This window comes from Tiliqua scincoides, chromosome 2 (assembly GCF_035046505.1).
Source record: "Tiliqua scincoides isolate rTilSci1 chromosome 2, rTilSci1.hap2, whole genome shotgun sequence".
NCBI lineage: Eukaryota > Metazoa > Chordata > Lepidosauria > Squamata > Scincidae > Tiliqua > Tiliqua scincoides.
The window spans coordinates 132,815,531-132,843,410 of record NC_089822.1 but is presented as its reverse complement, the minus strand read 5'-3'; the positions used below and the strand labels follow the sequence as shown (position 1 = coordinate 132,843,410).

Here is a 27,880-nt window from a genome sequence, read left to right as displayed (position 1 = left end):
ATTGCACTACTTCAACCAATCAGCATCCAAGATCTTCACTGCCACAAGTGCAATGCAAGACAGATTTACTCGTCTCTCAGGAATCTAGGCTCCCACTCAAACACCTAGCCTAGCATTTGCCAGACCTCACTTTACATTCACCTCAAACACCCCAATGAAGAAGGCTCAGATGATTCATTCCCACTTTTTTTAAAGACCCTGATTGATAGAAAGGGGGGGGAGCTTGGCGATTCTTGCCCATCAGCTGCTTACCGGGTTGGCCCAACATGTTGGCAAAGCGTCTGTCAGTGCTGAGGGAGGGGTACAGCTCCATCCAGGTGGACATGGAGTGCAGGCGCCCGCTTTCATGAAGCTCGTCCAAGAAGGCCTGAGCAAGAAGTAGCCTGGTTATTCTACGATAGAGCGAGAGAGAGCGGGGAGTCAGCCCCTCCCCCGTTCATGGTCCCTGCCAGGGTGAACACATGTCCCAGGGCAGGCCCCGAATCCCATATCCCCTGTGTATCCCAATGCCCTTCACAGTTTCAGACCTCTTCTTCCCCAAAAGCTTTTCAAGAAACTTAAAGCATTTGAGGTGCAAACATAACAATGCGGATGCCTCAGTTCTGCAGGAATGATTAAAAAAGCCATGGCACTGGCCATGAATCTGAGGAGGCTTGGTCTTTTATTTAGTTATTTATTTAAAAAGCAAGCTTCCAACCCTTTTATCAAGTCAAAGTTACTCTTGACTGCAAGTGCTAAATTTGCTGAAATCTCAGAATCCCAGTGTCAAGCAGGACTTGCCAGATGTGCCAACCTATTTATTCTCTTCAGAAGAAGGGACTCAGAAAGAGTGAATGAAGAATAGAGTTGGCAGGCCAGCCCAAGTAGTCCTGCCTCAGGACTTCTGCACTGATAGCCCTCCTAGTTCCAGTTCAGATACCTGAAAGGCTTCCCTGTTCTTGCGCTGCTGGCGTCTCTCTCGTAGCCGGCCACGCTCTCGCTCCTCCTCCTCCTCCCTTTCCAGTGTCCGGATATGTTCCTCAAAGCAAATTAAGGCATCCTCCTTGTCCATGTCTGAAACAGTGAAAAGGTGGCAAGGCTCCAGGATCAGCTTGGTGTGAAATCGACACAGTTCAGACTATTCTAGACAGCAAGGGGGCAGGCTAGGCCACAGGCAAATAAGATGGAAGTCTATGCTTGTTGTGGGGAAAGGATGTGGGATCTGGGGCAAGCTGGGAGAGGAGCCAAGGGCCAGGACTTCCATGTCCTACCTACAGTCCTAGGTTCAAGTTTTCACAGCATCAGGAAGGACATCAGGAAGAACCAGGGGACATCCACTAAAATTGAGTGTTGGGCGGGTTAGGACAGACAAAAGAAAATATTTCTTTACTCAGCGTGTGGTCGGTCTGTGGAACTCCTTGCCACAGGATGTGGTGCTGGCGTCTAGCCTAGACGCCTTTAAAAGGGGATTGGACAAGTTTCTGGAGGAAAAATCCATTACGGGGTACAAGCCATGATGTGTATGCGCAACCTCCTGATTTTAGAAATGGGTTATGTCAGAATGCCAGATGCAAGGGAGGGCACCAGGATGAGGTCTCTTGTTATCTGGTGTGCTCCCTGGGGCATTTGGTGGGCTGCTGTGAGATACAGAAAGCTGGACTAGATGGGCCTATGGCCTGATCCAGTGGGGCTGTTCTTATGTTCTTATGACACAGCAATGGCAGGGTATCCTCGACAGCACATCAAAATGGTTTGGGGCAAGAAAAGCTAAAGCAGATGCCTGCATTTGCTACTCCTAGTGAGAAGTTGGAACAGCAGGAGGGCCCAAGAGGTAAACATTGAAGCCCCATTTCCCTAACCTCTAGAAATGCATCCCCCCCCCCACCTTCCTGTGGTTTCTGAGACTTTACAAGGCACTTCTAACACATTTTCAGCTTTGAAGACTTAAGGGCTAGAAACTTGGGAATTATTTTGAATGAAACCTGAGGAACTCAACACCAGTTGCTGTGCTTATGAAAAGCAGAATTGCAGAACTGCAGAATATCCTCGGCTCTGGACAGTCATTGCCAAGCTGTATAAGGGCAGTTAATTTTGTATGTGCAGTGGGAGGCACTCTTGAGTCAAACAGGCTGTGCCAGAGATGAGGGGAAAGTGGTATGTGGCTGTAGCTTATATTCAGTGATTGGAACTGGCTTTCCAGATGCACTTTATATTTCAGGAATGCTCTTATTTCAAAGCATTTGAAGGTCAAACACTCTCCCTATGCATGCTGATCTCCCCAGCTACACAGAGTGCCTGTACTTCCCAGTGTGGGAGGGCCCCACACACACCCCACCTGTATGACTGTGCAGAAACCGTCACTGCAATCACACTCATCAGCGTTCTACACAATTACAAGCTGCCAACACAGGCCAGTGTGCAAACTTCAGTCAACAACTGCTGGGTTCAAGTGCCCGCAGAACCCTGGGCAAGCGATAATTATCTCTCCGTTTCAGGGCCCCCATCTGAGAAATGGGGATAACAGCAACCTACCACACAAGGCAGTTGTGAAGACACAGACAATAAAGACCAGAGAGCACACACTGCAAATAAAAAGTGCTCACAGAAATTATCAATGATTGTAACAGCAACAGCACTGGGTACAACACCAGTTAGCAGGGTTGGTTACATACCAGCAGAGCTATGTACTGGGGGGAAAAACACACCGTGACAAGAAAGGCTAAATTTTGCCATCTGTAGTGTATTAGTTAGGGAGTCAAAATCAAGCAGGGAAGACCAGAGTTCAAATCCCACCAAGTTATGGAGTTCAATGGGTGACCTTGGGGCAGTTGCTCTCAGCCTAACCTACCATACAAGGTAGCTGTGAAGATAAAGCAAGCAGGGAAAGAACAATGTGTGTCACCTGAGCTCCTTGGAGGAAGAGTGACAGAAAACAAACAAAACACTTACTTTGCAGAATATATCCTGTTTTTGCTCATCATGCTGAGGTGGGGAAGAGGGTACACACGTTTTCCAGAACCCTGAATCTTTGCCCATTAGAAATCAGGTTCAACCTACCCCTCTCATTTGGCTTTTGAAATTACACCAGACACTGTTCCCACATTTTCAAGCCTCTCCCATAAGGCAGTGGTTCTCAAACTTTTCCAGCTCGCGCCTCCCCTGATCCTTGTAGTCACTGGCCACGGCTCCCCATTACAACACCTCACCTCAGTTACCCCCAAAATGGGGATGAAGGTGTTATAATTATACACTAGAAACAAAAAAACAGCTGCCAGCACTCTGAGGCTGCAATCCTAACCACACTTACCTGAGAGTAAGCCCCATTGAACAAAATAGGACTTACTTTTGAGTAGACCTGGTTAGGCTTGTGCCCTGAGTTTGTTAGCAGCACACCTGGAGGGTTTTGGAAAGGGAGGGGGGAAGTGATGAATTTGCTGGGGGAGGGGAAGACTTTGTTTTGTGTGTATCTGCTAACTGCAAATTGTTGGAAACTGAGTCCTAGAGACTGTTTGGCTGCAATCCTAATCCCACTTTCCTGGGAGTAAGTCCCATTGAACACAATAGGACTTGCTTCTGAGTAGACCTAGCTAGGATTGTGCCTTTTGTCTTACAATAGCAGCCAACAGAGTACCCCTGCCCCCCAAAAGGAGGGAGGAGGAAAAAGGGATGGCTGAAAAGGAATGGGGATTTTTAACTTTTAATCTATTTTTGGAGACAAAGCCATCAAGAGTGGCTTTTTTTCTTTTTTGAAGGGGGAGGAAAAAGAGAAAGGTGAGGATCCTGGGTTAAGCTGACACAGATCCCACACCTATGTAGGTCTACTCAGAAGTAAGCCCCATTTGAGTCAATGGGGCTTACTCCCAGGAAAGTGTGGAAAGGATTGCAGCCACACCCAGCAAGATTACAACTCACCCCAAAGTAGATGGGGGCTGCTCACACACACACACACCCAACATGCAGATGCCACCCCTGTTTCCCCCAGGCAAGACGGAGGGATGCAGGCTGGGGCATTTGGACACCCCCCCCACTAGAAGCAGGCTGGCTCCTTCCTTCCCAAGCAGCCTTGACCAATCCCAGGATGCCCAGGGCGAGCGGCACACTGGGAAATGCAGTCCTTGGGGCAAGGTTGCACATGGAGAGAGCTCCATGATGAGATGCGGCACCTCTGCCTGCCTGCCCAGTCAGCCTTCTTTCCCCTCCCCCCACGTTTCACAGCCCTCCCAGCCTCACGCTGCCCCACCTACCATGTTCACAGCTGCAGAAAAGCAGCAAGTCAGGAGGCAGCCCATGCAGCAGAGCAGCCCAGCCTCTCCCCCCCCCCCCGAGATGCCTGGCGATGCCCCTGGAGGCTAGTCCCACTTCCCTAGGGAGGCAGGAGGCACAGATTGAATACCTAAGCCCATAAGTGCTCGATTTACAAAAAGAAAACATGGAAAGCAGAAATGCTGAGGATACTCTAGCCCTGTAGAAATCTGAGCACCACGTGACTAAGATTCGCACGCAAGAGGCCTGCTGAGTTTGTCTCATGGAGAAATTCTGATCTGGGGCAGGCATGGGTGCAGAAATGGGAGGGAGAGAGGGAGCCAGGGCGATGGGAAGGTGCCTCACTTTGCAAGTCCTCATCCTCGGCAAAGCTGGGGTTGTCCATCAGATACTGCTGGGCCTCGGACCAGGTGGTCTGGAAGCTGACGCGGCTCATGCTGTCCAAGATACTCTTCAGCGCCTGGATGTTCCTCTTGCGCAGCTGCTTGGCATGCTCCTGGGTGGGTGGCAGGGGACAGCATTGGGGCCGACACCATCACAACAGTGCAGGACTCCTGGATTCCTCTCCCCAAGCTCTGGGTAGGGCACGGAAGGGCTAACGAGTTCCAGGAGGCAGGTATTCCTGGGTTCAATTCTCCGGTAGGATTTACCCCACCCCTGCAGCTGCACGTACCCTCATTTACCTTCTCTTTCTTGGCCAAGAAAAAGAGAACGTCGTCATAGATCTCTTTGCGGTCCCGCTCTGGCACCACGGCCCACACTTCCAGCTCCCCAAACATCTGCTCAGCTTTCCTTGGGAACAAAGACCAAGGAAGGAAAAAAGCAAGTAAGCAGTCAATGGATTTGCAGGGATGCAAGCGAGCACTGAGGGGAAAACAGGACAAGAGAATGGGCGAAGCACATGGATTGAACTCAGAATACATCTGTGCATAGGTTATCTGGGGCATCCACGACCATATGGCCAAGCAGATTTTTCTGCTCCAGGAATTTTCCTCTAACTAGCGACACTAGCACTGTAAGAATAAATCTAATGAAGGGTCAAGGATTCTTGAACTTGAAGGAGGAACTTCATGGCCTGAAGGTGGGACACAGCCCTATGAACTACCATGGACTATGTGAACAGAGGCCACAGAGAAGCACGGTATGCAACATCAGCCCCAGATGCCTCTGGATTAGCCAAGTCTGAACAAATACCATTTTGGTGTTCTGCTCTTGCCTGGCCAACAGAGCAACACCCCCTCAATGCTACTCTTCCGACTCCAGCTCATCAATTTCCAGTTCCATCTCCACCCCACACTACAGCTACTGGCAACAGGAGCCCTGAGCCAAAGGATGGTCTAGATTAGAATTCGGCTCTAATGCAGAGTTACCAGTATTTTTTTTTAATTATGTTTTGTAACCTGCCTCTGGCACTCTGATAACAGGGGGGAAAAGATATTTTTAAGAAATTTAACACCTCTTGCTGATGGGGCAGGCAGGGCTTGACATGCTCCCTTTCTAGGGCCAGAATCAAAACAGGACAAGGATCAGGAAGAAACTTGCACCTCCCCATGCTGGCATCTTACAGATTCCTGCTTAACATTCCAATGCCTGCATGACACTAAACTCCTGTCCCTCCCCAAGAGAAACTTCTGTCAGGAGGGACCCCTGTCCTCCCCACTCAGAAAGACAGAAGCCAGGCTTCCTGGTTCCCAGGACCATGGCCAGAGATAGCCAACACCCTCGCAGCAAGTGAGCTGCCTCTACCTGTAGCGGGTGGTGGAGCTCATCTTGTTGTGCTGTTCCAGGAAGCGCTGCAGCTCCTCCTTGGCCTCCTTCGCTCGAAGCCGGGCCTCCTCCTTCTCCTCCTTGTCCCGCTGGGACTTATAGGCATTGAAAGCCTGCTTCTTCTCACTCAGCTTGGGCAAGGCACTGGGCACAGAGCAGAGGGTCAAGGATGGCATTCACAATCGACAAGGAGAGAGAAAGAGGAAGTATGAGCTGCAGGGGGAGGAATCCTCAGCTGCACAACAGGCATGATTGGGAGGGCCCAAATCCAGCTGTTTCTAAGATAGCGGGGAAAGGGCCAGGAGCACTGTTCATGCAGAACCATAAACTGCAGTGACACAGAGAAAGACAGGGAAAGAGAAGGAACCACATACCAGCATTTAATTCAGGATCATACCTGAATCGCGGGTCATTACTAATGAGCTTCATGGCTTGCTCCCACGATGCACTTGCTGGGACACCCTGTAACCAGAGAACAGCAGTATTCAACCAGGATGGACCTCTGAGTGCACACATTCCCCCCTCCCCATCGCCCCCATCTCAAGGCCAGTACATACGATCAGCAAAATAATGGCAAGTTCTTGCCTGGACTATACCAATTCAGGTGACACGTTTACTCCTCCCATCCCAAAACCCCTCTACATGTAGAAAATCAATTTGTTAAGAAGGGTTCTGTCCATCCTCCTCCCCGACATGCTGCTTTTCTATGTGCAAGGAGAAGTGGGTTTTTTTCCATCATGGTATTGACAACCTCCAGTCTTGGAAGACTATGGTATCGCGCTCTGGATGGTGGTTCTGGCACAGCGTCTAGTGTGGCTGAAAAGGCCAATCCGGGAGTGACAATCCCTTCCACACCGGGAGCAAGTGCAGTCTGTCCCTGGTCTGTCTCCCTAGCTAGGGGCCTTCCTTCTTTGCCTCTTTGCCTCAGACTGCTGGCAAAGTGTCTCTTCAAACTGGGAAAGGCCATGCTGCACAGCCTGCCTCCAAGCGGGCCGCTCAGAGAACATGCCTACACAGATACTGTTCAGGGAAAGTTTTACCACTGGGTTCTAGCTGTTGAACAAACGTCAGTTCCTCCAAGGAATCTCTGAGCCTCTACCCCATCCTGCTGCATCCCACCAGTACCTTCTCTTTGAGCAGTTCCTTAAACACTTGTTTGGCTTCTTCTTTGTTGCTCCAGGCATTGCCAGTACTACGCTCTTCCTCATCTCTCTGTCCAGGATCACAACTGACCCAGGGGGAAACAAAAGAATGCTGATGTGGCCACATAGTGACACCAACGCTGTGAGTGCACCATTCTGAGTTCCATACTCAGCCACAGGAGAGTGCAATTTGCAGAGATCCCCACAGCCCCACCAAAGCATGGAGTGCCCATACCACCACTGGTGCCATAGGGTTGAAAGCCTTTACAGAGGATATGCCTGTGCTTCATTTAGTGTTTCTCAACACTAAATTGAGAATTTAGTAATGTCTTTAACTTAGACCCTCCCTTATGAGTTTACCTAACTTCTGTGACTCCACAAACCTGAGCACACCATCTGTTTGATGAGTTAGGTAGCCAACCCTCCAGAATTGGCCTGGAGTCTCTAGGAACAAGCATCAATCCCCAAGGGACCACTGAAAGCAATCCTGAATTTTTCAACTGGCCTTATTGACGAAATGGCATGTCGTCAAGGGAGTGGGGTAATCTCCAGAAATGGCTTCAGTCAGATGGGGCAACCCTACTGGAGGGTGGAAGTGAGTGGTTGCTCCCATGTGTAGCAGCACAAAGGCTGTGGGTGCTATGCACTGGAGTTTATGGATCAGACTGAATGAATACTACAGGGGATTTTGCAGAAGTGCCACACCCTTCCCTCCCACTCTGGTCACCTCCATCCTCTTGCTTTGCAACTACAGGTTGTACTAAAGATTGCAAGCTTCAGAGATTAGTCTGCAGCTTCAGAGTAATGTTCTGCATGTAGGAAGTTTCAAGTTAACCCCACAGGCTTCCCCCCCCCCCATTTTCAAAGCCCTCATCACCTGCTTGCAATCTCCTCTTCAGCCGCAGCAGTTACCCCCTCTGTGCCTGGCGTCTCCCGTCCTTCGATGCCACCTGTGCCCTCTGTGTCTGATGTAGCTGCAGAAGACGGGCTGGGGCTAGCAGGGCCTGACAGTGGGGCCTCTGGCTGCTGCTGCAGCTGTTGCCTCCTGCAGAACAAAAGAGGATCGGGGCTACTAATACTTTGAAAGCAAAAGTCCCACAAACAAAACATCTGTTCCAGTTTTGCAATCTGCCCAAATTGTGCACACTATGTTGATTTTGCAAAATTTATTGTATCTCTCAACACTTGGAAACTATATGGGTGGTCTTTTTCTTTCTTTTAAGGGCAAGGAAGGAGAAATGTATATGATGAAGGACTGAGAACTGTAACTACAAAAGCAAAGAACCAGCAGTGCTGTCTCCCAGCCCTGGCTACCTGACGTTTTGCTTAACCTATTGAATTCCAACATCCCATTGGCCAAGAAACATTTTCAAGCTTCTTGCCTCAGCCATGAGGGCTAGAAGCTGAGGTTTTGTTTTACTTTTACCAGGGTCTTTCAAAGCATGAATGTTATGATATTCAAAATGCTGAATGATTGGGATATCACTTTTCTATAAATATAGGTAGCCCCCATATCTGCAGATTCTGTATCTATGGTTTTGCTTATCCACAGATCTCCCCCGCCCCCCTGAAAATATGCGACTTCTGATTTTTTCGTAAAATCTGAAGTTTTTTTTGGCCAAAATGGCCATTTTGAGACCCTAAGAGGCCATGGGCAGATGCAAGGGCACAGACTCAGAAAAACTTCTAGAGGGCGGGGGCATCCTGCATATCCATGGTTTCAGGTATCCTCAGGGGGTTCTGAAACAGAATCCTTGCAGATACCAGGGCACACTTGTATATCGCTTTTCAACAAAAAGGTTCACAGAGCAGTTTACAGACAAAAATCAAAGAATTCTAGATACCAGACTTGACAATTTCATAGAGAAGCAAACTGAGGAGCCCTCTGAAAGATGGGTTAGCATCTAGCGGAGGCCTGGAACAAGAAGCAAACAGCCACTCACTGCCCTGCTAGCTTTGCTCCTGTCCCCCCAGGTCATTCAGCAACAGGTCCTAAATCTGCAACCTCTGCATGCCATCCGTTGGTCTGCCTCTTAGTGCAGTAGAAGAGAGCGCACACACACTGTGTGTGGAAGGCACCAGCTAGATGGAACAATGGCATGAGCCACACAAGGGGCTGCAGGTCAGTGTTAAAACAGAAGTTCTGCCTGCAGAAGTTCTCAGGTTTACTCCTTGCCATCTGCAGAGAGGGCTGAGAAAGAACCCTGAATAGGAAACTCTAGAGAACCACTGCCAGGCATGGACAACAAGCTCCACTAGATGGACCAACTGCTTGACTTGGTATAGTGGCTTCACATGTTTATATTATCCCAATCTTTCAAAAGGACCTCAGGACCCTTTGCCATGAGAACTTACTCTGCTTCCTCTTCTTCTTCCTTGATTAGTGCTGAGGAAAACAAAGACAGTGACTGTTACCAGGATGTTTGAAGAAGGCATGGCCCACCATGTCCACCTATTCTCCCTGGTTGCCAGAAATCCTCACCCTCAATATCATCAAGTTCGCGGGGTCGGGTCCAGCGGGATTCTTTGCTCTGTGCATTATAGTAATAAGGCTTCCCAGTCTCAGAACGGTATTCGCGCCACGGACAGCGTGAGAGCAAGAGCTGAAGGGACCCAGAAAAAAAAATGCTCAAGCAATGCAAGGGGATGGAGCCAGGCTCCCCGACTCCCATCTGCCCAGCTTTGGAAAGGCAAAGAGGTCCAAGGCAAGTCCTTTCAACTTTTAAACTGATCTATTTTTTGCATTTCATATAGTGACATAGCTGTCAGTACAGTACATATAAAAGCCAGTACCCAACACATTCTGCCACAGAGAGATCTAGGTTGGGCTACATATATAGGAATAGTCTTGATTTTAACTAGAGATGTGGGCAAAAGTGGCCAGTAAACTGAGCCACCACCCCTCAGTTCTCACTGACTACATCCCTTTATTTTCTCCCATATAAGTGCAATTTATTTCTATGGGGAAAATACACTGCACTTGTGGATACAATTTGAAGTGACAGCAAAATCTGCACTTTCAACACTGAGATGGAGAGGCCCAGTTCTGGCCAACAGATATTTCAGGAGGGGTGCCATGTGCCTCTGTGTACAGAAAGTGTACCCCCTCCAGGGTCCTAGCACACCTGTTACAGTGATAGGCACTGTGCATGTGTCAGTCTCATTTTTTTAATATTATGTTTAATATTATAGGTTCTTAACAGGGGCTCCCAAGGGTCTCTCATCCGAGTGACTTACAGACCATGCCTAGGCATGTCTTCTCAGAAATACGTCCCATTATAGTCAACGGGGTTTACTTCCAAGTGAGTCAGGACTACAGCCACAGTCAGGTCCAGGCTCATTTGACTCCAGCAAAGGCCTGCAGCAACTGATGTTCCCACTTGACTCACTGGGCCAGTAATGAAATCATTATCAAAAGCATAGCCAGTGTGTTCTTTTTGTTATTGCTGATTCTCAAGAACCCTGTTTGGCCTCAGTTGCCCCAGTGCATTAGTGTCAACATGGCTCAATGACAGGTGACAAATCCAGGTCCAGCATCTTACCCGCCCCGCATGCCTACAGCCAGTGAAGGCTCTCACCTCTGCCTTGGACTTGAGCTCATCTGGCTTTTCCCAGCTCGACTGTTTAGTTTCAGAATTGTAGTAATAGATGCGTCCATCTGGAGCTCTGTGCTCACTCCACGCAGGCTTCTGGGGTGGGGGAGGGAGAGAAAGAAATGGACTGGAGAGCAGGGATGGGACCAGGCTCCCTTTGCCTAGACTGGCTGATTTTGTTCCAAGTGTTTTCACCCTGCCTTTCCTCTCCTAGAGGGAGGAGCCCAAGGCACTTTACCACATTTTAAAAAATCAAAAGCAACAAAACAATAATCAGATTAAGGTCGCAATCCTAACCAGCTTTCCAGCACTGACATAAGGGTAATGCAACTCTGAGATAAGGGAACGAACACTGCCTCACCTTGAGGAGGCCTCCATGACTGCCCCCAACTGCAGGATGCGGCACATGTCCCACAGGCACAACTGTGCCAGTGCTGGAAAGTTGGTCAGGATTGCGCCCCAAACGTCACAACATCACAGAAGCGGCTTAAATGAAATTGTCTTGCTGACAAAGGCAATGAGCAACCCCAAGAAGACAAAATGAGAAACTAGCACACTGCAAGAAAGAATGGATGTGTTTCCAAATATCATTGCAATGCTGGCACTCAAATCTGATATTCAAAGGCAGGAAGTGCCACAAAAGGTGCACTACCACAGAGAAGGGTTCTAGGACTGCACGTATCTGGGCATACACAACTTGTGTGGCGTAGTGGTCAGAGTGTTGGACTAAGACCAAAGTGATCCTGTTCAGTTACAAACTGTATTGGATGGCCATGGGTGAGTCTCCTTTTCTCTACCAAAGCTATTTCACAGGGTTGCTGAGTGGGTTAAATGGGGTGAAGGACTATGTAGGCCACCATGAGCTCTATGGAGGAAGGACCAAATTGAAATGTTATGAGTCAAGCATACGATTACTGCTCTGTGCCAGAACAGAAGCTGAACATTCCAGCCATCCATTCACCAAAGAAACAGCATAAACCACATGACATGAGAGGATCCTGTGAACCAGAATGGAACAGTTGGATGGATGTGCCTCCTCCTATTTTGCCTTATGTTAGAAAGTCGAGAATGGATCACCCACACTACCTCCGCTGGTCTATTCCCTCCATCCCATTCCCTCTGCTTGGATGATGCCTGCTCTGCACTGCACACAATACCTTCCGGACTGCGTCCAGCACTGGGGAGCCGCTAACAATGACATTCTGTTGCATGGCACCCGTCAATGGATTTGGGATCTGAACAAAACAGAACAAAAAGAGTCAATGCTGGATCTCAATAGTGTGGGGGAGGGGAGGTCTCAGTGCTTATCCTCAGTGCTTATCCTCAAAACACTCCAAAGTCTGCTTTGACTCCTTTGCTTTCCTTGTGTGTTCTCTTCCATGGGTTTCTCAGAAAGCCATATCGAATCCTCACAAGACTGATAGAGTGAAGGCATGGCCTGCTGGAGGAGGACAAAGTCTTGCTGCAGACACACAGCAGGGCAGTGGTGTGCAACTTTTAAACAGAATGGAGAGGTGCTAGGTGTGCATGACAAAGATGGAAAGAAGCAGCTTCTTAGGTTTTGTCTTCACTTCCACTAGAAGTGCAGCTGAAAAGTCCGGCAAAGCAGTTTCTCTTATCAGTGCTTCCCAAATGATACACCGTGGGATACAAAATGAATTAGAAGGTTTCTGAGAGGCCAAATTAACCACCCACAAAGGAGGCTCTGCCCCAAGTCTCTACAGGAGCCGCTGCTCTGATGGTGCAATCAGTTCTCAACGGGGAGGGGGGGGTGGAGTGGGGGTAATTCTGCCCTGCTTCTGCATCAAGTGAGACTGGACTGCATAATCTAATCCAATGTAGAGAGGCAGAAGAATGACCTATTCTCAGGAGGTGAGTGACTACCGCACTTCTGAATGAGTCAGTGCTGTGGATTTGCCTCCTTCCAAATGAAAGGCTCCCAAAGATCCAGTGAATCATGCAGTAAAACAGGGATGGACTTTACAACAGTCAGGTAATATTTACCGAACGACATATTTATCTTAGGTATTCATTCTCTACCTTCCCATTTTTTTAAAAAGAAGACAAGGCACATGCTAAAAAATAAACCTTTTTGGGTGCAAGAGCAAAGATTGACTCCAGTCTTAGTTCCAGGGTTAAAAAAGAGTGTTTCTCAGTTATCTGAAGTGAGGGAAAACTACCTTAAAAACAAATACATATTACATTAAGCATGCGCTTGGCCTTGCTTTCTTAAAAAATTTAATGATCAGCCACATCTGGGGCAGGGGATCAAGATCAGAGTATTTCACCTGACTCTGTATTACCAACAAAAATGCCTTCCCCTGCCACCATTAGACCCAGGAACTGGTACCAACGGGGGAAGCCATTTGGGGGAAGCCATTTTCATCAGGGTTGTAACACAAGAGGAAAGGGCTAAAATTTTTCGCCTTGTGGTCTCAGTCCTGATTCTCTACCCCACACTAAGTGTAAAAATGTAAAGAAAAGCAGCCAGATCAGTTTAACTGCCTACCTAGAGAGAAGTACCTTGCTAACTTTATCTGGAAGGTACCAAGGGGGGACGTGAGGGAATGCACATTACAAGTTGTCTCTCTCATCATTATCATCCTCCTCCTCCACAGGCATCAGCCAATAGGCATCACCCTAACCACACTCTGCACATTAGTGTCTATTGATATAGCTAGGGAAAAGGATCACATATTTCCCAGTAACAAAAGGGAACTGCACACAGAGGATTGGAAGCATGCAACAACCTCTCAAGAGAAGTGCACATGGAGAGAAGGTACCTGGATTCTCTGTGACAAAAAAGGAACAGAGCATTTCCGGTGCAGAAAAAGAGTGCCTGAAAGAGGTGGTTAGAACCAGTTACTCACCACAGGTGCAGCTTGGGTCACTGCAGCTGCAAGAAAAGAAAGCAGAGATTAGGGAGAGATGCCAAAGGCCATCTTGCAGAGGAGACACTGCAGCTGTACAGGTGGAGCCTGTTTATCCACGGAATTTCAATCTGCAGATCTGGTTCAATGTGGGTCCCCTGGAAAAGGATCACATGTTTCCTGGACCTGCGTGGATCCCCTGGACCTGCGTGGAGCCAGACTTGGCCCCACATGAGCCCTCCGGAGGTGACCAGATCTGTGCTCCAGTCATCTCTGGAGGCTCTACTGAGGCCTGTGGAGGCCGCATGCAGCCTCCAGTTTTGGGCAAAAACTGGAAGTGCCCTTCTAGGACCTCCGGAGGCCTTTCTGAGGCTTGTGGAGGCTGAGCAGGGCCTCCACGGCCCTCAGAAGCCCTCGGAAACTCCCCGAAAGCCTCATTAGGCGAAAGCAGAAGTTGCCTTCCGACACTTTCAGGGGCCTTTCAGAGGTCTGTGGAGATCGCGTGCAGCTTCCACGGGTCTCAGAATGGCCTCTGAGGCACTTCTAGGCACAGTCCTAGAAAGGCACTTCTGGTTTTGGGGGGAAATGTATGAAATTTTTTTAATTTTAAAGGAGTATAACCTTCTGTATCAGATCGATCACTCACTCACTCACCCTTGTGATCTGGATGCACTCATAAACCCTGGATGGGTACTCACCACTGGATGGATCTGTCACAGGAACTGCCTGTCAAAGAGAGAGTGAAATCAAGGGCTTCCTCCAAACCCAGAGAGAATTCTAATGCCCTCCCACCCCACTCCACCTCCAGAATCAGAGCATGATACAGCTACCTGACTAAAGCTAAGCAGATCTGACTTTGGTCATGGCCTGGATGGGAGACCACCAGGAGAGACATTATGTACATGGCCCTAAGTTTCATTATGGAAGAAAGACAGGATATAAATATGGTAACAAATGAATCCTTTCTGCTGAGACATTGCAGTGTCCAGGGAAACATACACCCCTTTTATCCCAGCCTAGAAAAATAGAGCTCTCATTTAGTTTGACGTATGTCTGAAGAGGCTAAACAAGGACAAGATTTTGTCCACTGACTTGCCACAGTGTGAGAAGGAACAAAAGCCTTCTGAACATAGCAGATGAGATCATTGGTCCATTAAGTCCAGCATTATCTGTCCTGAAGGGTACTGGTTCTCCAAGACCTTGGGCAGAAGATCTTCCCAGCCCTGCTCCCTGAAGTCCTTTAACTGAACCCATGGAAGATTAAGCCCAGTGCCTCCTGCACGCAAAACAAAGCACTGTCATGGAGCGACTTCCCTCCCCCATTCTCCTCCACCTAATGCCCTAGCAAGTCAGGGGATGGAATCTGAGAACAAGTGTCTTCCAGCATTCCTGGCACCTGTTGCTGTGTCTTCAACCATCACTTGAACCGCAGTCATAACCTAGTGGCAGCACTTCTCCCCATGCCATAGTATCCTCACCTGCTGATTTCTACAGAGCAAGCTGCAAGCACTTGGTCAGCAACTTGGTCCTCCCCCCACCATCTTGTGCCTCTTTCCTCTCAGCTACCTTTTCACTCTGTCAAAAAGACCTCTCCAAATGTGTGTGTGTGGGGGGGGGAGGATAATGAGAAGTGGCTTGGTGAGACTATCTGGAGCGTAGAGGTGGCAGCCAGGGATGCATCTAAGTTTACGCACTCAGATTCTCCCCTCCCATAGCAGCTCCTCTCTTGAACAAAACACTTGTTGAGATTCAGATGCATGCACTTGCAACCTTTGCTTCATCCTGAATGCATCTACTGCCTCTTTCAATATCAATCCTATTGCCCATGTGCTCTTTCTAGCAAAGGCTGCCTCACTTGCGTGTGCCACATTGCGTGCTCAGCCCCACAGGCTGGTGACCTGGGCCCCTGCCATTTGCTAACTCCAGCTCCAGCAGCAGGTCAACCTTTGGGTCAAGAGTGCTGCACATGCAGCACAAAGGACTACTGCAGCAGCCATTAGAGCATGTGAGCCCAAGTGAGAAGGTAGCAGCACAGCACCAGAGAGGCAAGTAGGGGTGGACACCTGACCCAAAACCACAGCCATGCTCACAAGTCCAACTTTGCATGCAAGCAAACTCCTGCTGTGTGTACCACTCAGGGAGCTCACATCCTACTCTACTTCCTTGAATGACTGCCCCACTCAGGCACTCACCCCTCCAGAGACGGGGACTGGACCAGCTGGCACGCCGGGCATTATCATTCCAGGCAGCATTGGCGGCACCATTGCTGGCATCTGGGAACAAAGAGAAAGTACTGCTGTATGCATATGAGAAACAGATGGACAGCTAGACACACAAAAAAAGGCATTGAATGGGCATTACCTGTCCCAGGGGCGGAGGTCCAGGCATGGGTGGGATCAGTGGTGGAGGCGGCATCATGCCTGGGGGCATAGGTGGCATTGGGGGTGGGCGTGGTCCCAGGGGAGGCAGACCCATTGGGGGGAATGGTGGTGGGATCCCCGGAGGAGGCATCTAGGAGCAAAGGGAGAGAGACACAGTATGTACTGAATCATATACACCAGAGCAAGTCAATCTCTCCAGGAAAACAAAGAGCAGGGGCACACAGTAGCATCACACTTCAACAGACAGGGGGCGCACAGGCACAAAATCCTACCACAGCACAGGCATGGGCAACTGGCTCACAGACGTCCAGGTCTGGGTCTTCAGTTCACCGTTCAGAAAGTTACCCTTCCCAACTGCTGACTAGGGTAAAAATGCAAAAAGACAACCGGGTTCTCCGCATTTTCTGTCATGGTTCATGATGCTTAAGTTCCCAGCACTGCCAGAACTCATTCCCTGGGATACACCCATTGATCCAAACCCATCTGATCACCAGGGGAGCAACATCAAAGTAAAAAGTCTGGGTGGGTTTAAGAGATCTACTACACAGATCTACCACATACAGGGATGCAGGCACAAAGAGAAAGACACATTCTGAAATTACATCTTCACTAATACTTTGAGGATTAAGTAGAATGAAAAAATAGGAGTTTGGGAGTTCAGTACAAGTGCCTTACAGGTCACATGCAGCCCTTACGTTGCCCACTACTGCTTCAGATACAGTCCAGTTAACCCATTTTTGCCCGGTCCACAGGTCCACATTTAGTCCCTGTGGTGTATATGCCACGTTGGGCAGAAATGGTTTAATTCAGGCTAGGGGTGCATTCACACTTGCACTTTAAAACAGCAGTCATTTATTCCAGCAGTAACTTCAGGGGTTCAGTATGTCACTTCTGTACTGTCTTCACTGCCAACTTGGAAAGAAGCAGACTGAATGTGAAAGGGGAGCAGAAGCCCATTACAAGCGAATCTGCTACTGAAGCATTTATCCCCTACTACAGCCAAGCTTGAGCACACGTTCCTGAAATAAATACATATTCTTCTCCTATTTACCCCTGCCTCCCTCCATCTCTCTCTCCCTCCCCTTCTTCTGCAGTCCCCACGGTCTCAAGTTTTAGACTGTAAGTTCCTCAGGGCAGGGACCTGCTCCCTTATCCAGTAAAAAATTAAGGGGGTTTTATAAACTCCACTACACTGCTGTTTGCAGCACAGGTGCACGTACACCCTTAGAAACCCCAAAACATATTCTAGTACACAGTTCCTCAATCACACGCAGCACCTTGGTACATAACATTTTTTAGATAAGACCCAGAAACACAATACACCCTAAACCCAGAATGTTAAGCATGCTTAAACACAAGCTGGGATAATAACTGACTTACAAAAGGAGGAGGCAGAATTGGTGGTGGCGGTGGGGCAGGGGGGAACGGGGTTGGCTGCCCCGGAGGCGGGCCACTGCCTGAGTCTGGAGCTGACTGTGAACAGCAAAGAAAAAGAGAGGCAGAATAGCACAGAGTAAATGCAAGGAAAAACAGGTTGAGCTCAGAGTTGGGGAAAGGGAAGGTCGCTAAGACAATAGCTAATCCTCACTCAGCCACAAGTTAAATGTTATCAGATGAAAACATGGCTCCAAGTTTGTTGGAAGGAACTAATGAGGAAATAAATGAATTATATTTCAAATCTTTAGTATTTCCTCAGGATTACAAACAATTTTCAAATTCCTACAAACTGGTATTATATTTTGAAGCACACGGCTGAAAAACACATGAGGATTTCTACTGGCACAGACTCCTGGATTCCAGTCTGCCATTTTCCAGACAACTTGTGGCACATCTTAAAGACTACAAAATTTATTGTTAAATGTATATGAGTACAGCAACAAATCACAAAGCCACGGCAGTCATTTCTGAAAACAAAATTTTCCTAGTTTGCCACATCAAGTAAGATATGTAGGGGAGAAGAAAACATTGTGCATCAATTCAAATCTAACCCCAACACAGTCAAACTTTCTGACAAAAGTCAGAAATCTACATGAAAAATGGAAACATTCAGAAAGCAATGGGAGCACATGTCAGGCTTTCACAAGACCATGCTGATGACTTGAAAGAAACTGTCAACCAAGGAACTTCAAAATAAAAACTCCAGAGTAAAACAGCTGAACTGGAATATATCAGAAAATTTGATTCTACCTGTTAGGCCTGAATTCAGACATCAGTTTCCTCTCTTGTAACAGGTGATAATTAGCATAGCAAAGCTAGGAAGATTGTGTTATCATCACCAACTACAGTATTGCCATTTTGAACTGACACATATACACACTCTGTACCTCTTGAATTCCACGTCTATTTGGCTCCACTGTTTACATACCTCTCTCTCTCTGTGTGTGTGTGTGTCACAGACACATAGCCCTACCAATTGTGCGTATTTTCTAGATGTGTAACCTTTCCTTAGTCAGTTCTGCAGCTAGTACAAAAGATTGGCCAGGAAAACAGCAGACAGACCACCACCACCTCATCTCAAAAACAAAGCAGTCCTGGCCGGCAAAAAGAAGACTTTGCAGAATGGCAAATTCTGGAGCTGCAAGCAGAGAACTCAGGTATCTAATGAGCTTTGATAGCTGTGCTGCCTATAAATGGCCTATTGTGCTCTTATGGCCTATAAACTCATAAACACAGAGTTTAGAGCGGAAACCATGAAGGCAAGAACAGAATTACAGTACATCTACCAGGATATTCCCTCCTGTATAACATGAGTGAACACACTAAACCTAAGAACTGAATTGCCAGATCAGATCAAGATCCCTCTAGACTAGCATTCCATCTCCCTCAATGGCTTGCCAGAAGTCTTTAGAAGCTCACAGGCAAAGAACAACGAGGAAAGTCGTTCCCAGCATCAGGTACACAACAACCATACCATCTCTGTACACAGAGATTCCATTTAGCTCTTGTGCCTAATAGCCATGGGTAGACCTCAGCCTTCTCCACAGATCTGACTAGTCCTTAAAAATAAAAATAAAAAGCCAGTAAGCTAGTGCCTAACAGCCATCTCTACATCCAGTGGAATTCCAAAGGTTAACTGGGTGAAAAGTGCTTCCTTTTTGTCAGGCCTGAGCCCATCGCCAATCAACTCCATTAGGTGACACCTCCAGGTACAAGAAGGGGTTGCTATTTTTAATGTGAAGCTAATAGAGATGGAAAGTCAAGTCGTTCCCTTCCTCGCCATTCATTTTCCTCCAAACAGCCCAATGGGGCAGCATTTCCCTTGTGATGCTTGAAACTGGGTGAGATAACGTCCACACCATTCTTCATTTCATAAACCTCTATTATGTCCATCCCATAGTTATGCTTTTTATAAACTTCCAGGCCTCAAATATTTTAATTTTCCTCACTAGGGAAAGTACTTCAAGTCATTGCTTACTTTAGGCAGCAAACCTGAACACACTCACTCAAAAATGAGTCACATTGGACACAGTGGGCCTTCCTTTGGAGTAAACAGGATTATGCTATCAATTGCCCTTTTCAGTGCATTATGGTGATGACAGCTACCTTTTGGGAATGCATACGGATATAGAGATTAACAAATACAATCACATTTAGGATGAAACAGAGTTTTGGCTTGGGGTGGATGGAAAGGATCATGTGTGGGGATGGAGAATTAAGCATGAATGGCTACATTTGGGAAGGAGCAAGAATGTTGGTAGTAAACAAAAACACACCCAAATTATTCCTTTTTCTCTCTTGTATAAAGCTTGGTCCACATACACACACAGCCGAATGACATGGAAATGAAGTGGTAGAATGAACTTGTACCACTACAGATGTCACACAAGAAACTCACTGCAAAAAGAGCATTAGCAGGGTAAGAGCTGGTTGAACTAGAACCTTTCTGCTTCTATGTGCTAGTTTGTTACTTGCAGAAAATTTTATTATTTTTTCTTTATAAGGCGGAACATTCAAAACAGTATCTGTAGCTTGAAGAGCTATAATCCACTCTAGTGCATGTATTCAGGCCCAAGATTGGGAAAAGATATGGAGGGAAAGCCAAGTCTTCTATAAAATGAGATACAGAGAATTTCACCTCATTGTAGATACATAGCACCTTGTTCCCAATCTCCAATTAGCCTTAAGCCTATTGCCATCAGTGCATGGCCTGGGAGGCCATGAAGACGTTCTAAGCTTTTGACATCAACACATGTACATCCTACTGCAATCCTAATGTGTTGTGGGGAGGGTGCTACACAGTCCTCAGTCCTATGACCAACATGAGGCCACAAGCCTGCCTCAGTTCAGGGATGCCTTTGGTGAGTCCCAAAGCACAGCAGGAACATAGTCTCAGTTCACTGGTCTGTATAGCTCCTAGGCTCTCACTCTGGCTGAGGAACGGCTTCATTCCTTGCATAAACACAGAGGTAGGTCCATGCTGATTTGTGTATCCACATCCCCGTGTCCTAACATTTGCATTTTGTACACCTACATATTTATCTGCATTGTCTATCTGCCGATAAGCACAATTCAGATACTATTGCATGCACCTTCACAAAAGTACATGTGGCAGGGTGTTATACTTACAAAAGATGCAGTGTACATTAAATACAAGATCTACATATTTATATGTAGATAAATGCACCTGCATGCAATAATATTTGTGCATCTGTGCCTCTTGGTGCATGTCTGTGCCCATCCCTACCTGCACAAACTAGTGTGTGCACATAATTGTGTATGATTGCTGGGTGCCTGGCTCCCAGGGGCACTGAGTGTTTGCTGATGGGTGTGGAAACAGATGAGCCAGTTGACATAGCACAATAGATACCAGTTCAGCTGTGAAGGTTCAGATTCCCTGCTGCGCAGCCACCATGAAATCTACCTGGTGGGGGAGCAGAGAGGATGACTCAACTTAAAATTAGTGTATCCTTGGGAGGTGAAGGCTGCAATCCTAACCACACTTTCCTGAGAGTAAGCCCCATTGAACAAAAGAGGGCTTACTTCTGAGTAGGCCTGGTGAGGATTGTGCCCTAAAATTCCGCGAAGGGGCATTTTTTAGCCAAGTTTTGATCCAGCAGGAACAAAACCGACACTAATGTTGTGGATGCGTGTGGGAAGAGGCGTGCACATGGGCTTTTGCACACGTGCATGGAATGCACCTGTCCAGGTGAGATGCTTCTGCACCCTTGCACAGTGCGCACAGGCCTGAAGGCTGAGGATGCCCGCGCCACCCGGCTTCCTGTGAGCACCCTCCTGCCCGGCTCTCCCCAAGGGGCTCCTCTCTGAGGAGAGGGGAGGGCACAAACCCCACCGCCATGCCCCCATCCTTGCACCAGGGGGGCCCGCGGGCGGAGAGTGCTGCACCCTCCCGCCCCCGCAAGCTGCCACACACACCCGCGCGCGCCCCGCCGCCCCCGGGCCCATCTCCGCCTGCAACCTTCGGGGAGGGGATAACAAAGCGGGAGACATTACCATGGCCGAGCCTCGGATCAGCTGGGCGTGCGGGCGGGCGGGCAGCTCGGCTCAGCCCACCCAGCAGTAAGGGCGGCCGCGATTGGAGGAGGCGGGCTGAAGGAGAGGCCGGGCGCTGGGGGGGGGGGCAGCAGAGCATCCCCGGCGCTGCTCAGAGCCCGCCAGGCTAGGCTCTGCTACCAGCATCCAGCCAGAGCCGGAGCCCTTCTGTCACACACCGAGAAAGAAGAGAGTCTCTGAGCATGTGCAGAAAGCCCCCCTCTGAGCATGTGCAGAAAGCTTCTTCTCTGCCTCCCCCCTCCTCCACCCCGCAGAGTGCAATAACCATGATGTGTGCTGAGTTCTGCAGACGGGGTGACCAGGTGCAAGGGAGGACACAGTGCCTATGCATTGAACCATTGTGTAGAAGAGGGAATGTGGGCAGCGGCAGCGTTTCCAACCCTTCCATGCGCAGCCGCACCTGCCCTCTTCTGTACAATGGTTACAAGTGGAGGCACTCTGTCCTCTGTGGCATCCGCTCACCCCGTCTGCAGAAGGTTTCCGCAGCTCAGTGTTGCTCAACCAGTGGTACGGGTACCACCAGCTGCAGCTGAGGTGGCGTCTGGTGGTACTTGTGGGACCCACGAACACTTGGCGCCCAGCTGCGAGATCAGGAACGTGACGCAACAAACAGCGGTTGGAGGCTCCAGATCAGGGGTGTGCAAACTTTGCACTTCAGGGATCCTGGGCCTTTAACAATTGCGCAGGAGAGGGAATTTCATCAGGGGCAGCTTGTGAGAAGCTGCACCAGCTGAAATTCCCACTTCTAGAACATTGTTAAAGGTCCAGGATCCCTAAAGTGCAAAGTTTGCCCACCCCTGCTCCTGAGCATGCTTTTCCACTCTCAAAAAAGCTCTCCCATTCACCCTGAGCCTCTTACTGGTGCTGATTGTGTCGCATCTGCCCTCCCAACCCAGAAATAACTGGTGATGATGTCATCACCAGTTTCTTCTGGTGGTACTTCAGCTAGGTAGACCATGTGAAGTGGTACAGTAGAGGACAAATGTTGAGAAACACTGGTCTAGTTTGGTGTTCAAGAAAAAAAAAGCTAGGGGAAAGAATAGATGTCACTATGAGGATGAATGAGGGCATGGTGTTTAAGAACCTCTCTGTGGATAATATAGGAAACTGACCAGTAAGCACTCCCAAAAATGACCTAGTATGCTCTTGTGCCTTTAAGAGTCCCTTGATATATACAGGTATCAGCAGGTGGTGCTTTTTTTGTAGCATAGAGCAGGGGTGTCCAAATTTTTTGGCAGGAGGGCCACATCAGCTCTCTGACACTGTGTCGGGGGCTGGGGGGAAAAAGAATTAATTTACATTTAAAATTTGAATAAATTTACATACATTTACATAAATGAATATATTAAAGATGAACATATGAACAAATGAAGGTCTTGCAATAACTCAAGGCCTGTAAAAGGCCTTGCACAAAGCAAGGCTGGCCTTTCCTTTGCTGCTGCTGCTGCATCACAGACGTGAAACAGCAAGCAGTGGAGGGAGCTCTCATCCCACAGCTCACCCAAGAGGTCAAACAGTCGCCCTCATGCTGAGAGAAGTTTTGTTGGGCCACTGCGGGCTTCAACAAATCTCTGGAGGGCCAGAGGCTCATTGGAGTTTGGGGGCTCCCTGAGGGCCACATTGAGAGGCCTTGAGGGCCGCAAGTGGCCCCAGGGCCAGGGTTTGGGCACCCCTGGCACAGAGATAAAAATTATTGCCTGCTAATGGCTGAGCATCCAGTTATTGTTAAACTCATAGCTGCAGTGGCCTGGTTGGATGGTTGGCAATGGAGGGAGCCATTTTTGCAGATGAAATAGATAGAACATGTTACCCTGCACATCCCTGATCTTGTCTGATCTTGGAAGCTAAGCAGGGTCAGGCCTGGTTAGTACTTGGATGGGAGACCGCCTGGGAATACCAGGTGCTGTAGGCCTATACCATAGTCTTTCGAGACTGAAGGTTGCCAACCACAGGAAGATAGAACATTGCCCAGAGGCATCCTGGGGAAAGGAAAGTCTGCAACTGCTGTTGTCGGAAGATCATGCAGTACAGCAACAACTTGCATTTTGTCTGGTTAGGGACCAGAGCATGGATGAAAGTAAAAGGTGGATGAAAGTCAAAGCATGGTCTTGTTTAGCTTGCAAATTTATTTTGGCCAGCAAAAAACATAACTATATGACACACATGAATGTGTGCAAAAAGCTCAAATGAACAAAAAGAAAAGAAAAAAACGACTAGCACGTCAACAAATGTTTTGGAAGGTTGGATGAAATTGGACAAAAGAGGAAAGCATATGGATAAAATTTGAAATGTGGTTATAAATTGAAAATAGCTGAAACAGAAAAGCGGTAAAGTTCAAATGGAGAACAGTCAAGGTTTTGCTGCTTATAAAGTTAGGCACATCTGTCTCTCAATTATTTGGCCCTTGCAGGACTTCTCACCAATGTGTGGTGAAGACATGGCATGAAGCTATATAATACAGGGTGTCTCCCAAAAACGTACACATATTTTAATGAGCTCTAATTCATACATACTTAATTGTAGGAAAACCTGCAACACTCATATCTAAGGGAAGCAATTGAAGAGATGTACAAACTATCCCAGCGCACATATTGGAAGATGTCTGTGGATTCTGTAGTCAATGATATCAGCAGTGTATGGACACCAATAGGGAACATTTTGAGCACTTGGTCTAATTAATTAACTGGGTCAAAGCAACTGCTTCTGTGTACACCATATGCAATATATGTGTGAATTATAGCATAATAAATTGGACACAATAAAGGGTGTGTACAGCGCACATATTGGAAGATGTCTGTGGATTCTGTAGTCAATGATATCAGCAGTGTATGGACACCAATAGGGAACATTTTGAGCACTTGGTCTAATTAATTAACTGGGTCAAAGCAACTGCTTCTGTGTACACCATATGCAATATATGTGTGAATTATAGCATAATAAATTGGACACAATAAAGGGTGTGTACATTTTCTTGAGACATTCTGTAGAGCAGGGTGATGGGCCTGTCTGACATATAGCTGTTATTCGCACAGGAACCTTGGAAGTCAAAAGGGGGAGCGCAACTGTTAGTCACTGTTCAAGTGGTGTTTGAATGAAGGGAACTTCCAAAGTAGGCAGCTGACTTTGATCAAGTTTGAGTTTTAATGGCTTTTTAAGGCGTTAAACACAGCATTTATGTGTTTACAAGGTGTTAGACTTGTAGTATTTATGAGCTGGAGCCGCCTATGCCAGCTAATGTCAGGAGCAATTTGAGGTTCCCTCTTGCAGCAAGGCTGTATTAACAACTGACAACAACACTTCAACAGGTGGAGCCTTAATAGAATGAAGATATAGCAGGGGTGGCCAGCCTTTCAACTTTAGGGCTCCTGGAATCTTTAACAATTGTGTAGAGCTGTGAGACTGACAAACTGCACCTGCTGAAATTCCCTCTTCTACACAAAGGTTCAGGAGCTCTAAAGTTGTAAGGTTGGCCACCCCTGAGATATAAAGTGATGGAGAGAACTGCCTGCTGAATTTCTTCCTGACAAAGTGCTGGTAAAAGTCCTATAGAAACAAAGTGGTAAACTCAACCCTCTGCAGCTACTTAACAGATGTATCTGAACATCTCTTTTCCCACTATATCTGAACTCCTAAGCAAATAAATTGATGGTTTTTACACCTGAGTAAACGTGTGTAGGTTTATTTAAAAAAAACAAAAACTATTTCTATACCACTTTTTTGAGTGCTCAAAGGTTGGTTCAGTAAGCTAATAGGTTCAAGTCATTAATATCATTTCCCCCAAGTATACCTGTTCTCTATCTTGGTGATTCTCCAATTTCTGATAACTGAGGCATGCACTTTTTTTTCTGAATTAAATTTGACATTACTCCTCACACCTGAAAAGATTGATGTTGGGGTGTGAGAATAAGAAAGACCTGCTTTCAGTGGAGCATGCCCTCTGTGTCTCTGCTTGAATCATTGTCTTGCATATGTCTTCTCAGAAGTTAGGTAATGTTACAGTTGAATGATGCAAAGATGCAAGCAGAATTGCCTGTAGGCTAATTGGGAAGAGGCAACCTCAGAGCAGCTGATGGGCAGTGACCAACTTCCATCATGAGTGGATGCTTTAAGCTCACAAGAATCTTTTTGGGTACAGATCATGCCTTGTTATCCACTGGGGTTCTGTTCTGGAACCCTCAGTGGATAAAACAAATAAATGCAAAAATAGCTTTAAAGACCCACTTCTAGATTTCTTGCTACTCCATTGTTATCCCAGAATGCATTGGTATAGATGCTATACCTCATTCAGCCATTAGATGGGGTGAATCATGGAATCTAATGGAATGAAATTATAATTATTTAACAGCGTGAAGGCAGGAAATGGGATTTTGGTGCTTTTTTCCCTTGTTACAAGGCATTTAAAGGTGGACCCCTAGTATCAGTGGTGAGTCAAATCAGTGGATGTCAAAACAGTGCATGACAAAGCAGGACCTGTATTTGATTCACTTCTTGTGGTGTGCCAGCAGTTCTCTAGTGACACATGAATGTGTTCCAGCAGTTTGAAAATCTCTGCCTTATCTATATGTTCTGGTAAATGGCATGTACTGAATACCAGGCCTCTGTACTGTGATGCTGCAGCTTCCCTGCCTATTATACCCATTTAGCAAACAGGCTACAAGTTACCGTAACAGGATTGCATTTATATTGAAGCAAATTTTTAGTTAGTGAGATGATGAAAGTCAATGGGGAAAGGTGCACATTGATGACATCTAGGCAGGGATGTGTGTGTTCTGGATTGTAGTTTTATCTATCTATTATTAATCCTACAAAGAGCATGCTCCCAGGCTCCCCTGGAAATGGCTGATACACTTGGCACACTTTCCACAGTTACTTTTTATTGTATGGCTATTTTCCATTACGAAGTGCTTGAGAATTTTCTTTGTCTAATAGTTTGTACTGAATGGACCTGGCAGTGCCTGGATCCAATTTCCAAAATGTGCTGTGTCACTCATGCACTGCTACCTCTTCCCAGAATAACAGGAAATAGCTACTACAGAGTCTAGGTCCTCATGAAGGAAGGAACACTGGAGATGTATGGTAGCCTATGGTAGTCTATAAAGCACCATCCACCCCTGAAAGCAAATGGCATCTACTCGGAATGCCACTTCCACAAAGTTCCTTCCAGCCAGCTGTGAAACGTGGGCTACAGTCTTCTGCATACTTGCTTTTAAGTTCCACTGAGCTCTTCTGAGTAAATATACAGAGAGGGACTTTTTTTGGGGCTGGGCGTATTTCAACTTCCACCAGCTTCACCAACTCCAATCCTGAGGGTGGAGTGTCCACCTCACTGAAGACTTGCTCCTAACCCTCAAAAGCCCCGGAGCAAGCATTTTCATTCTGCTCTGGGCCCATCAACCGAATATTATTGCTTATTAGAAAGCAATCAAGTGAAACAAAAGATGGTTGCCTCTATACATTATACACAGTGGCATTCCCCTGGCAATAGGGAAAGCAATCCTATCTTTTGCTTTTTAAAAGCTATAACAGATAGCTGGGCTGAATGGGATTTGGTTTAGGACTATGGCACTGGGGTCCCCATTACTGTTTTTCACCAAAAAAACCCAACCCATTGGCCAGAACATATATGCATGTTTTCCCTGAGCAGCAAATTGTACTTTGGGGGTAGTTTTAAATTGGGAAAACAAGGCCGAAAGTAAAAAACAAGGAGGTTTAACCCCTCCCTTCGTCAGTGCCACAGTCCTGAACACACACCATGGGTGTTTCGTACACACACCGTGGGTGTTTTTCAGCAACATGGAAGATCTCCCATCTCATCTCTGGTTTGCTTGGACAGAAAAATGTTACTAATCTACACTGGAGCTTTGAAATTCCAAGGAACAGGCTTTATATGACCTACCAAAAATGTATGAATTTGTAGAATGGAAACCGTACCATTTTCTTGTAGATGACAAAGAAATCTAACTTTTGAAATGAAAATGTTCAGATATTTTGTAGTTGAATAAGTCATTGGTGAGATTGGACAGCTCTTAGGTCTGTCTGAGTTGTAAGGGGCTGTGGCATGACAACTATTAATAGTCTCCACAGATGTCTGAGCTAAGAAATTAGAACTGTAGTTGAATAGTGTACATGTAGCTCTTGGGGAGATTACTGTTTTTAGGTTCTGTCCAAACTGCTACCAGCAGGTGGCAGCCAAGGGAGAAGTTTGGGATGGAATTCTTGTCAGGCGCTTGATGTGGTCCCTTGTTTACTGCGTAAGTTTACTTTGGGAAGAAAAAATTGATGTACATAAAGGGGGGGGAAAAAGAGATCAGGCATAATCCAGACAGCTCTGGTATCTAGTCCTTTTGATTGGTTGCCAGCTATGAGGCCACAAT

The 27,880-nt window shown here is 47.2% G+C and overlaps 1 protein-coding gene across 3 annotated transcripts in view; it reads right to left on the bottom strand.

Moving 5' to 3' along the window:
• The window catches only part of PRPF40B (pre-mRNA processing factor 40 homolog B), a 30,698-nt gene extending 9,202 nt beyond the window's left edge, over positions 1-21,496 (bottom strand). For 2 of the 3 annotated variants that reach the window (XM_066615730.1, XM_066615732.1), the window contains exons 1-18: positions 21,447-21,496; positions 17,376-17,468; positions 15,976-16,125; positions 15,807-15,887; positions 14,313-14,340; positions 13,615-13,640; positions 11,902-11,979; positions 10,730-10,840; positions 9,634-9,754; positions 9,507-9,537; positions 8,029-8,196; positions 7,135-7,237; positions 6,407-6,471; positions 5,989-6,153; positions 4,926-5,034; positions 4,588-4,738; positions 920-1,053; positions 253-367 (exon numbers count right to left, since the gene is read on the bottom strand). In XM_066615730.1, coding sequence (XP_066471827.1) covers positions 253-367; positions 920-1,053; positions 4,588-4,738; positions 4,926-5,034; positions 5,989-6,153; positions 6,407-6,471; positions 7,135-7,237; positions 8,029-8,196; positions 9,507-9,537; positions 9,634-9,754; positions 10,730-10,840; positions 11,902-11,979; positions 13,615-13,640; positions 14,313-14,340; positions 15,807-15,887; positions 15,976-16,125; positions 17,376-17,468; positions 21,447-21,449 — 1,732 coding nt within the window. In that variant the 5' untranslated portion in view covers positions 21,450-21,496. The remainder of the gene's footprint in view (positions 1-252; positions 368-919; positions 1,054-4,587; positions 4,739-4,925; positions 5,035-5,988; positions 6,154-6,406; positions 6,472-7,134; positions 7,238-8,028; positions 8,197-9,506; positions 9,538-9,633; positions 9,755-10,729; positions 10,841-11,901; positions 11,980-13,614; positions 13,641-14,312; positions 14,341-15,806; positions 15,888-15,975; positions 16,126-17,375; positions 17,469-21,446) is intronic. The other variant, XM_066615731.1, reaches the window with a different exon arrangement.
• Positions 21,497-27,880: the final 6,384 nt, after the last annotated feature.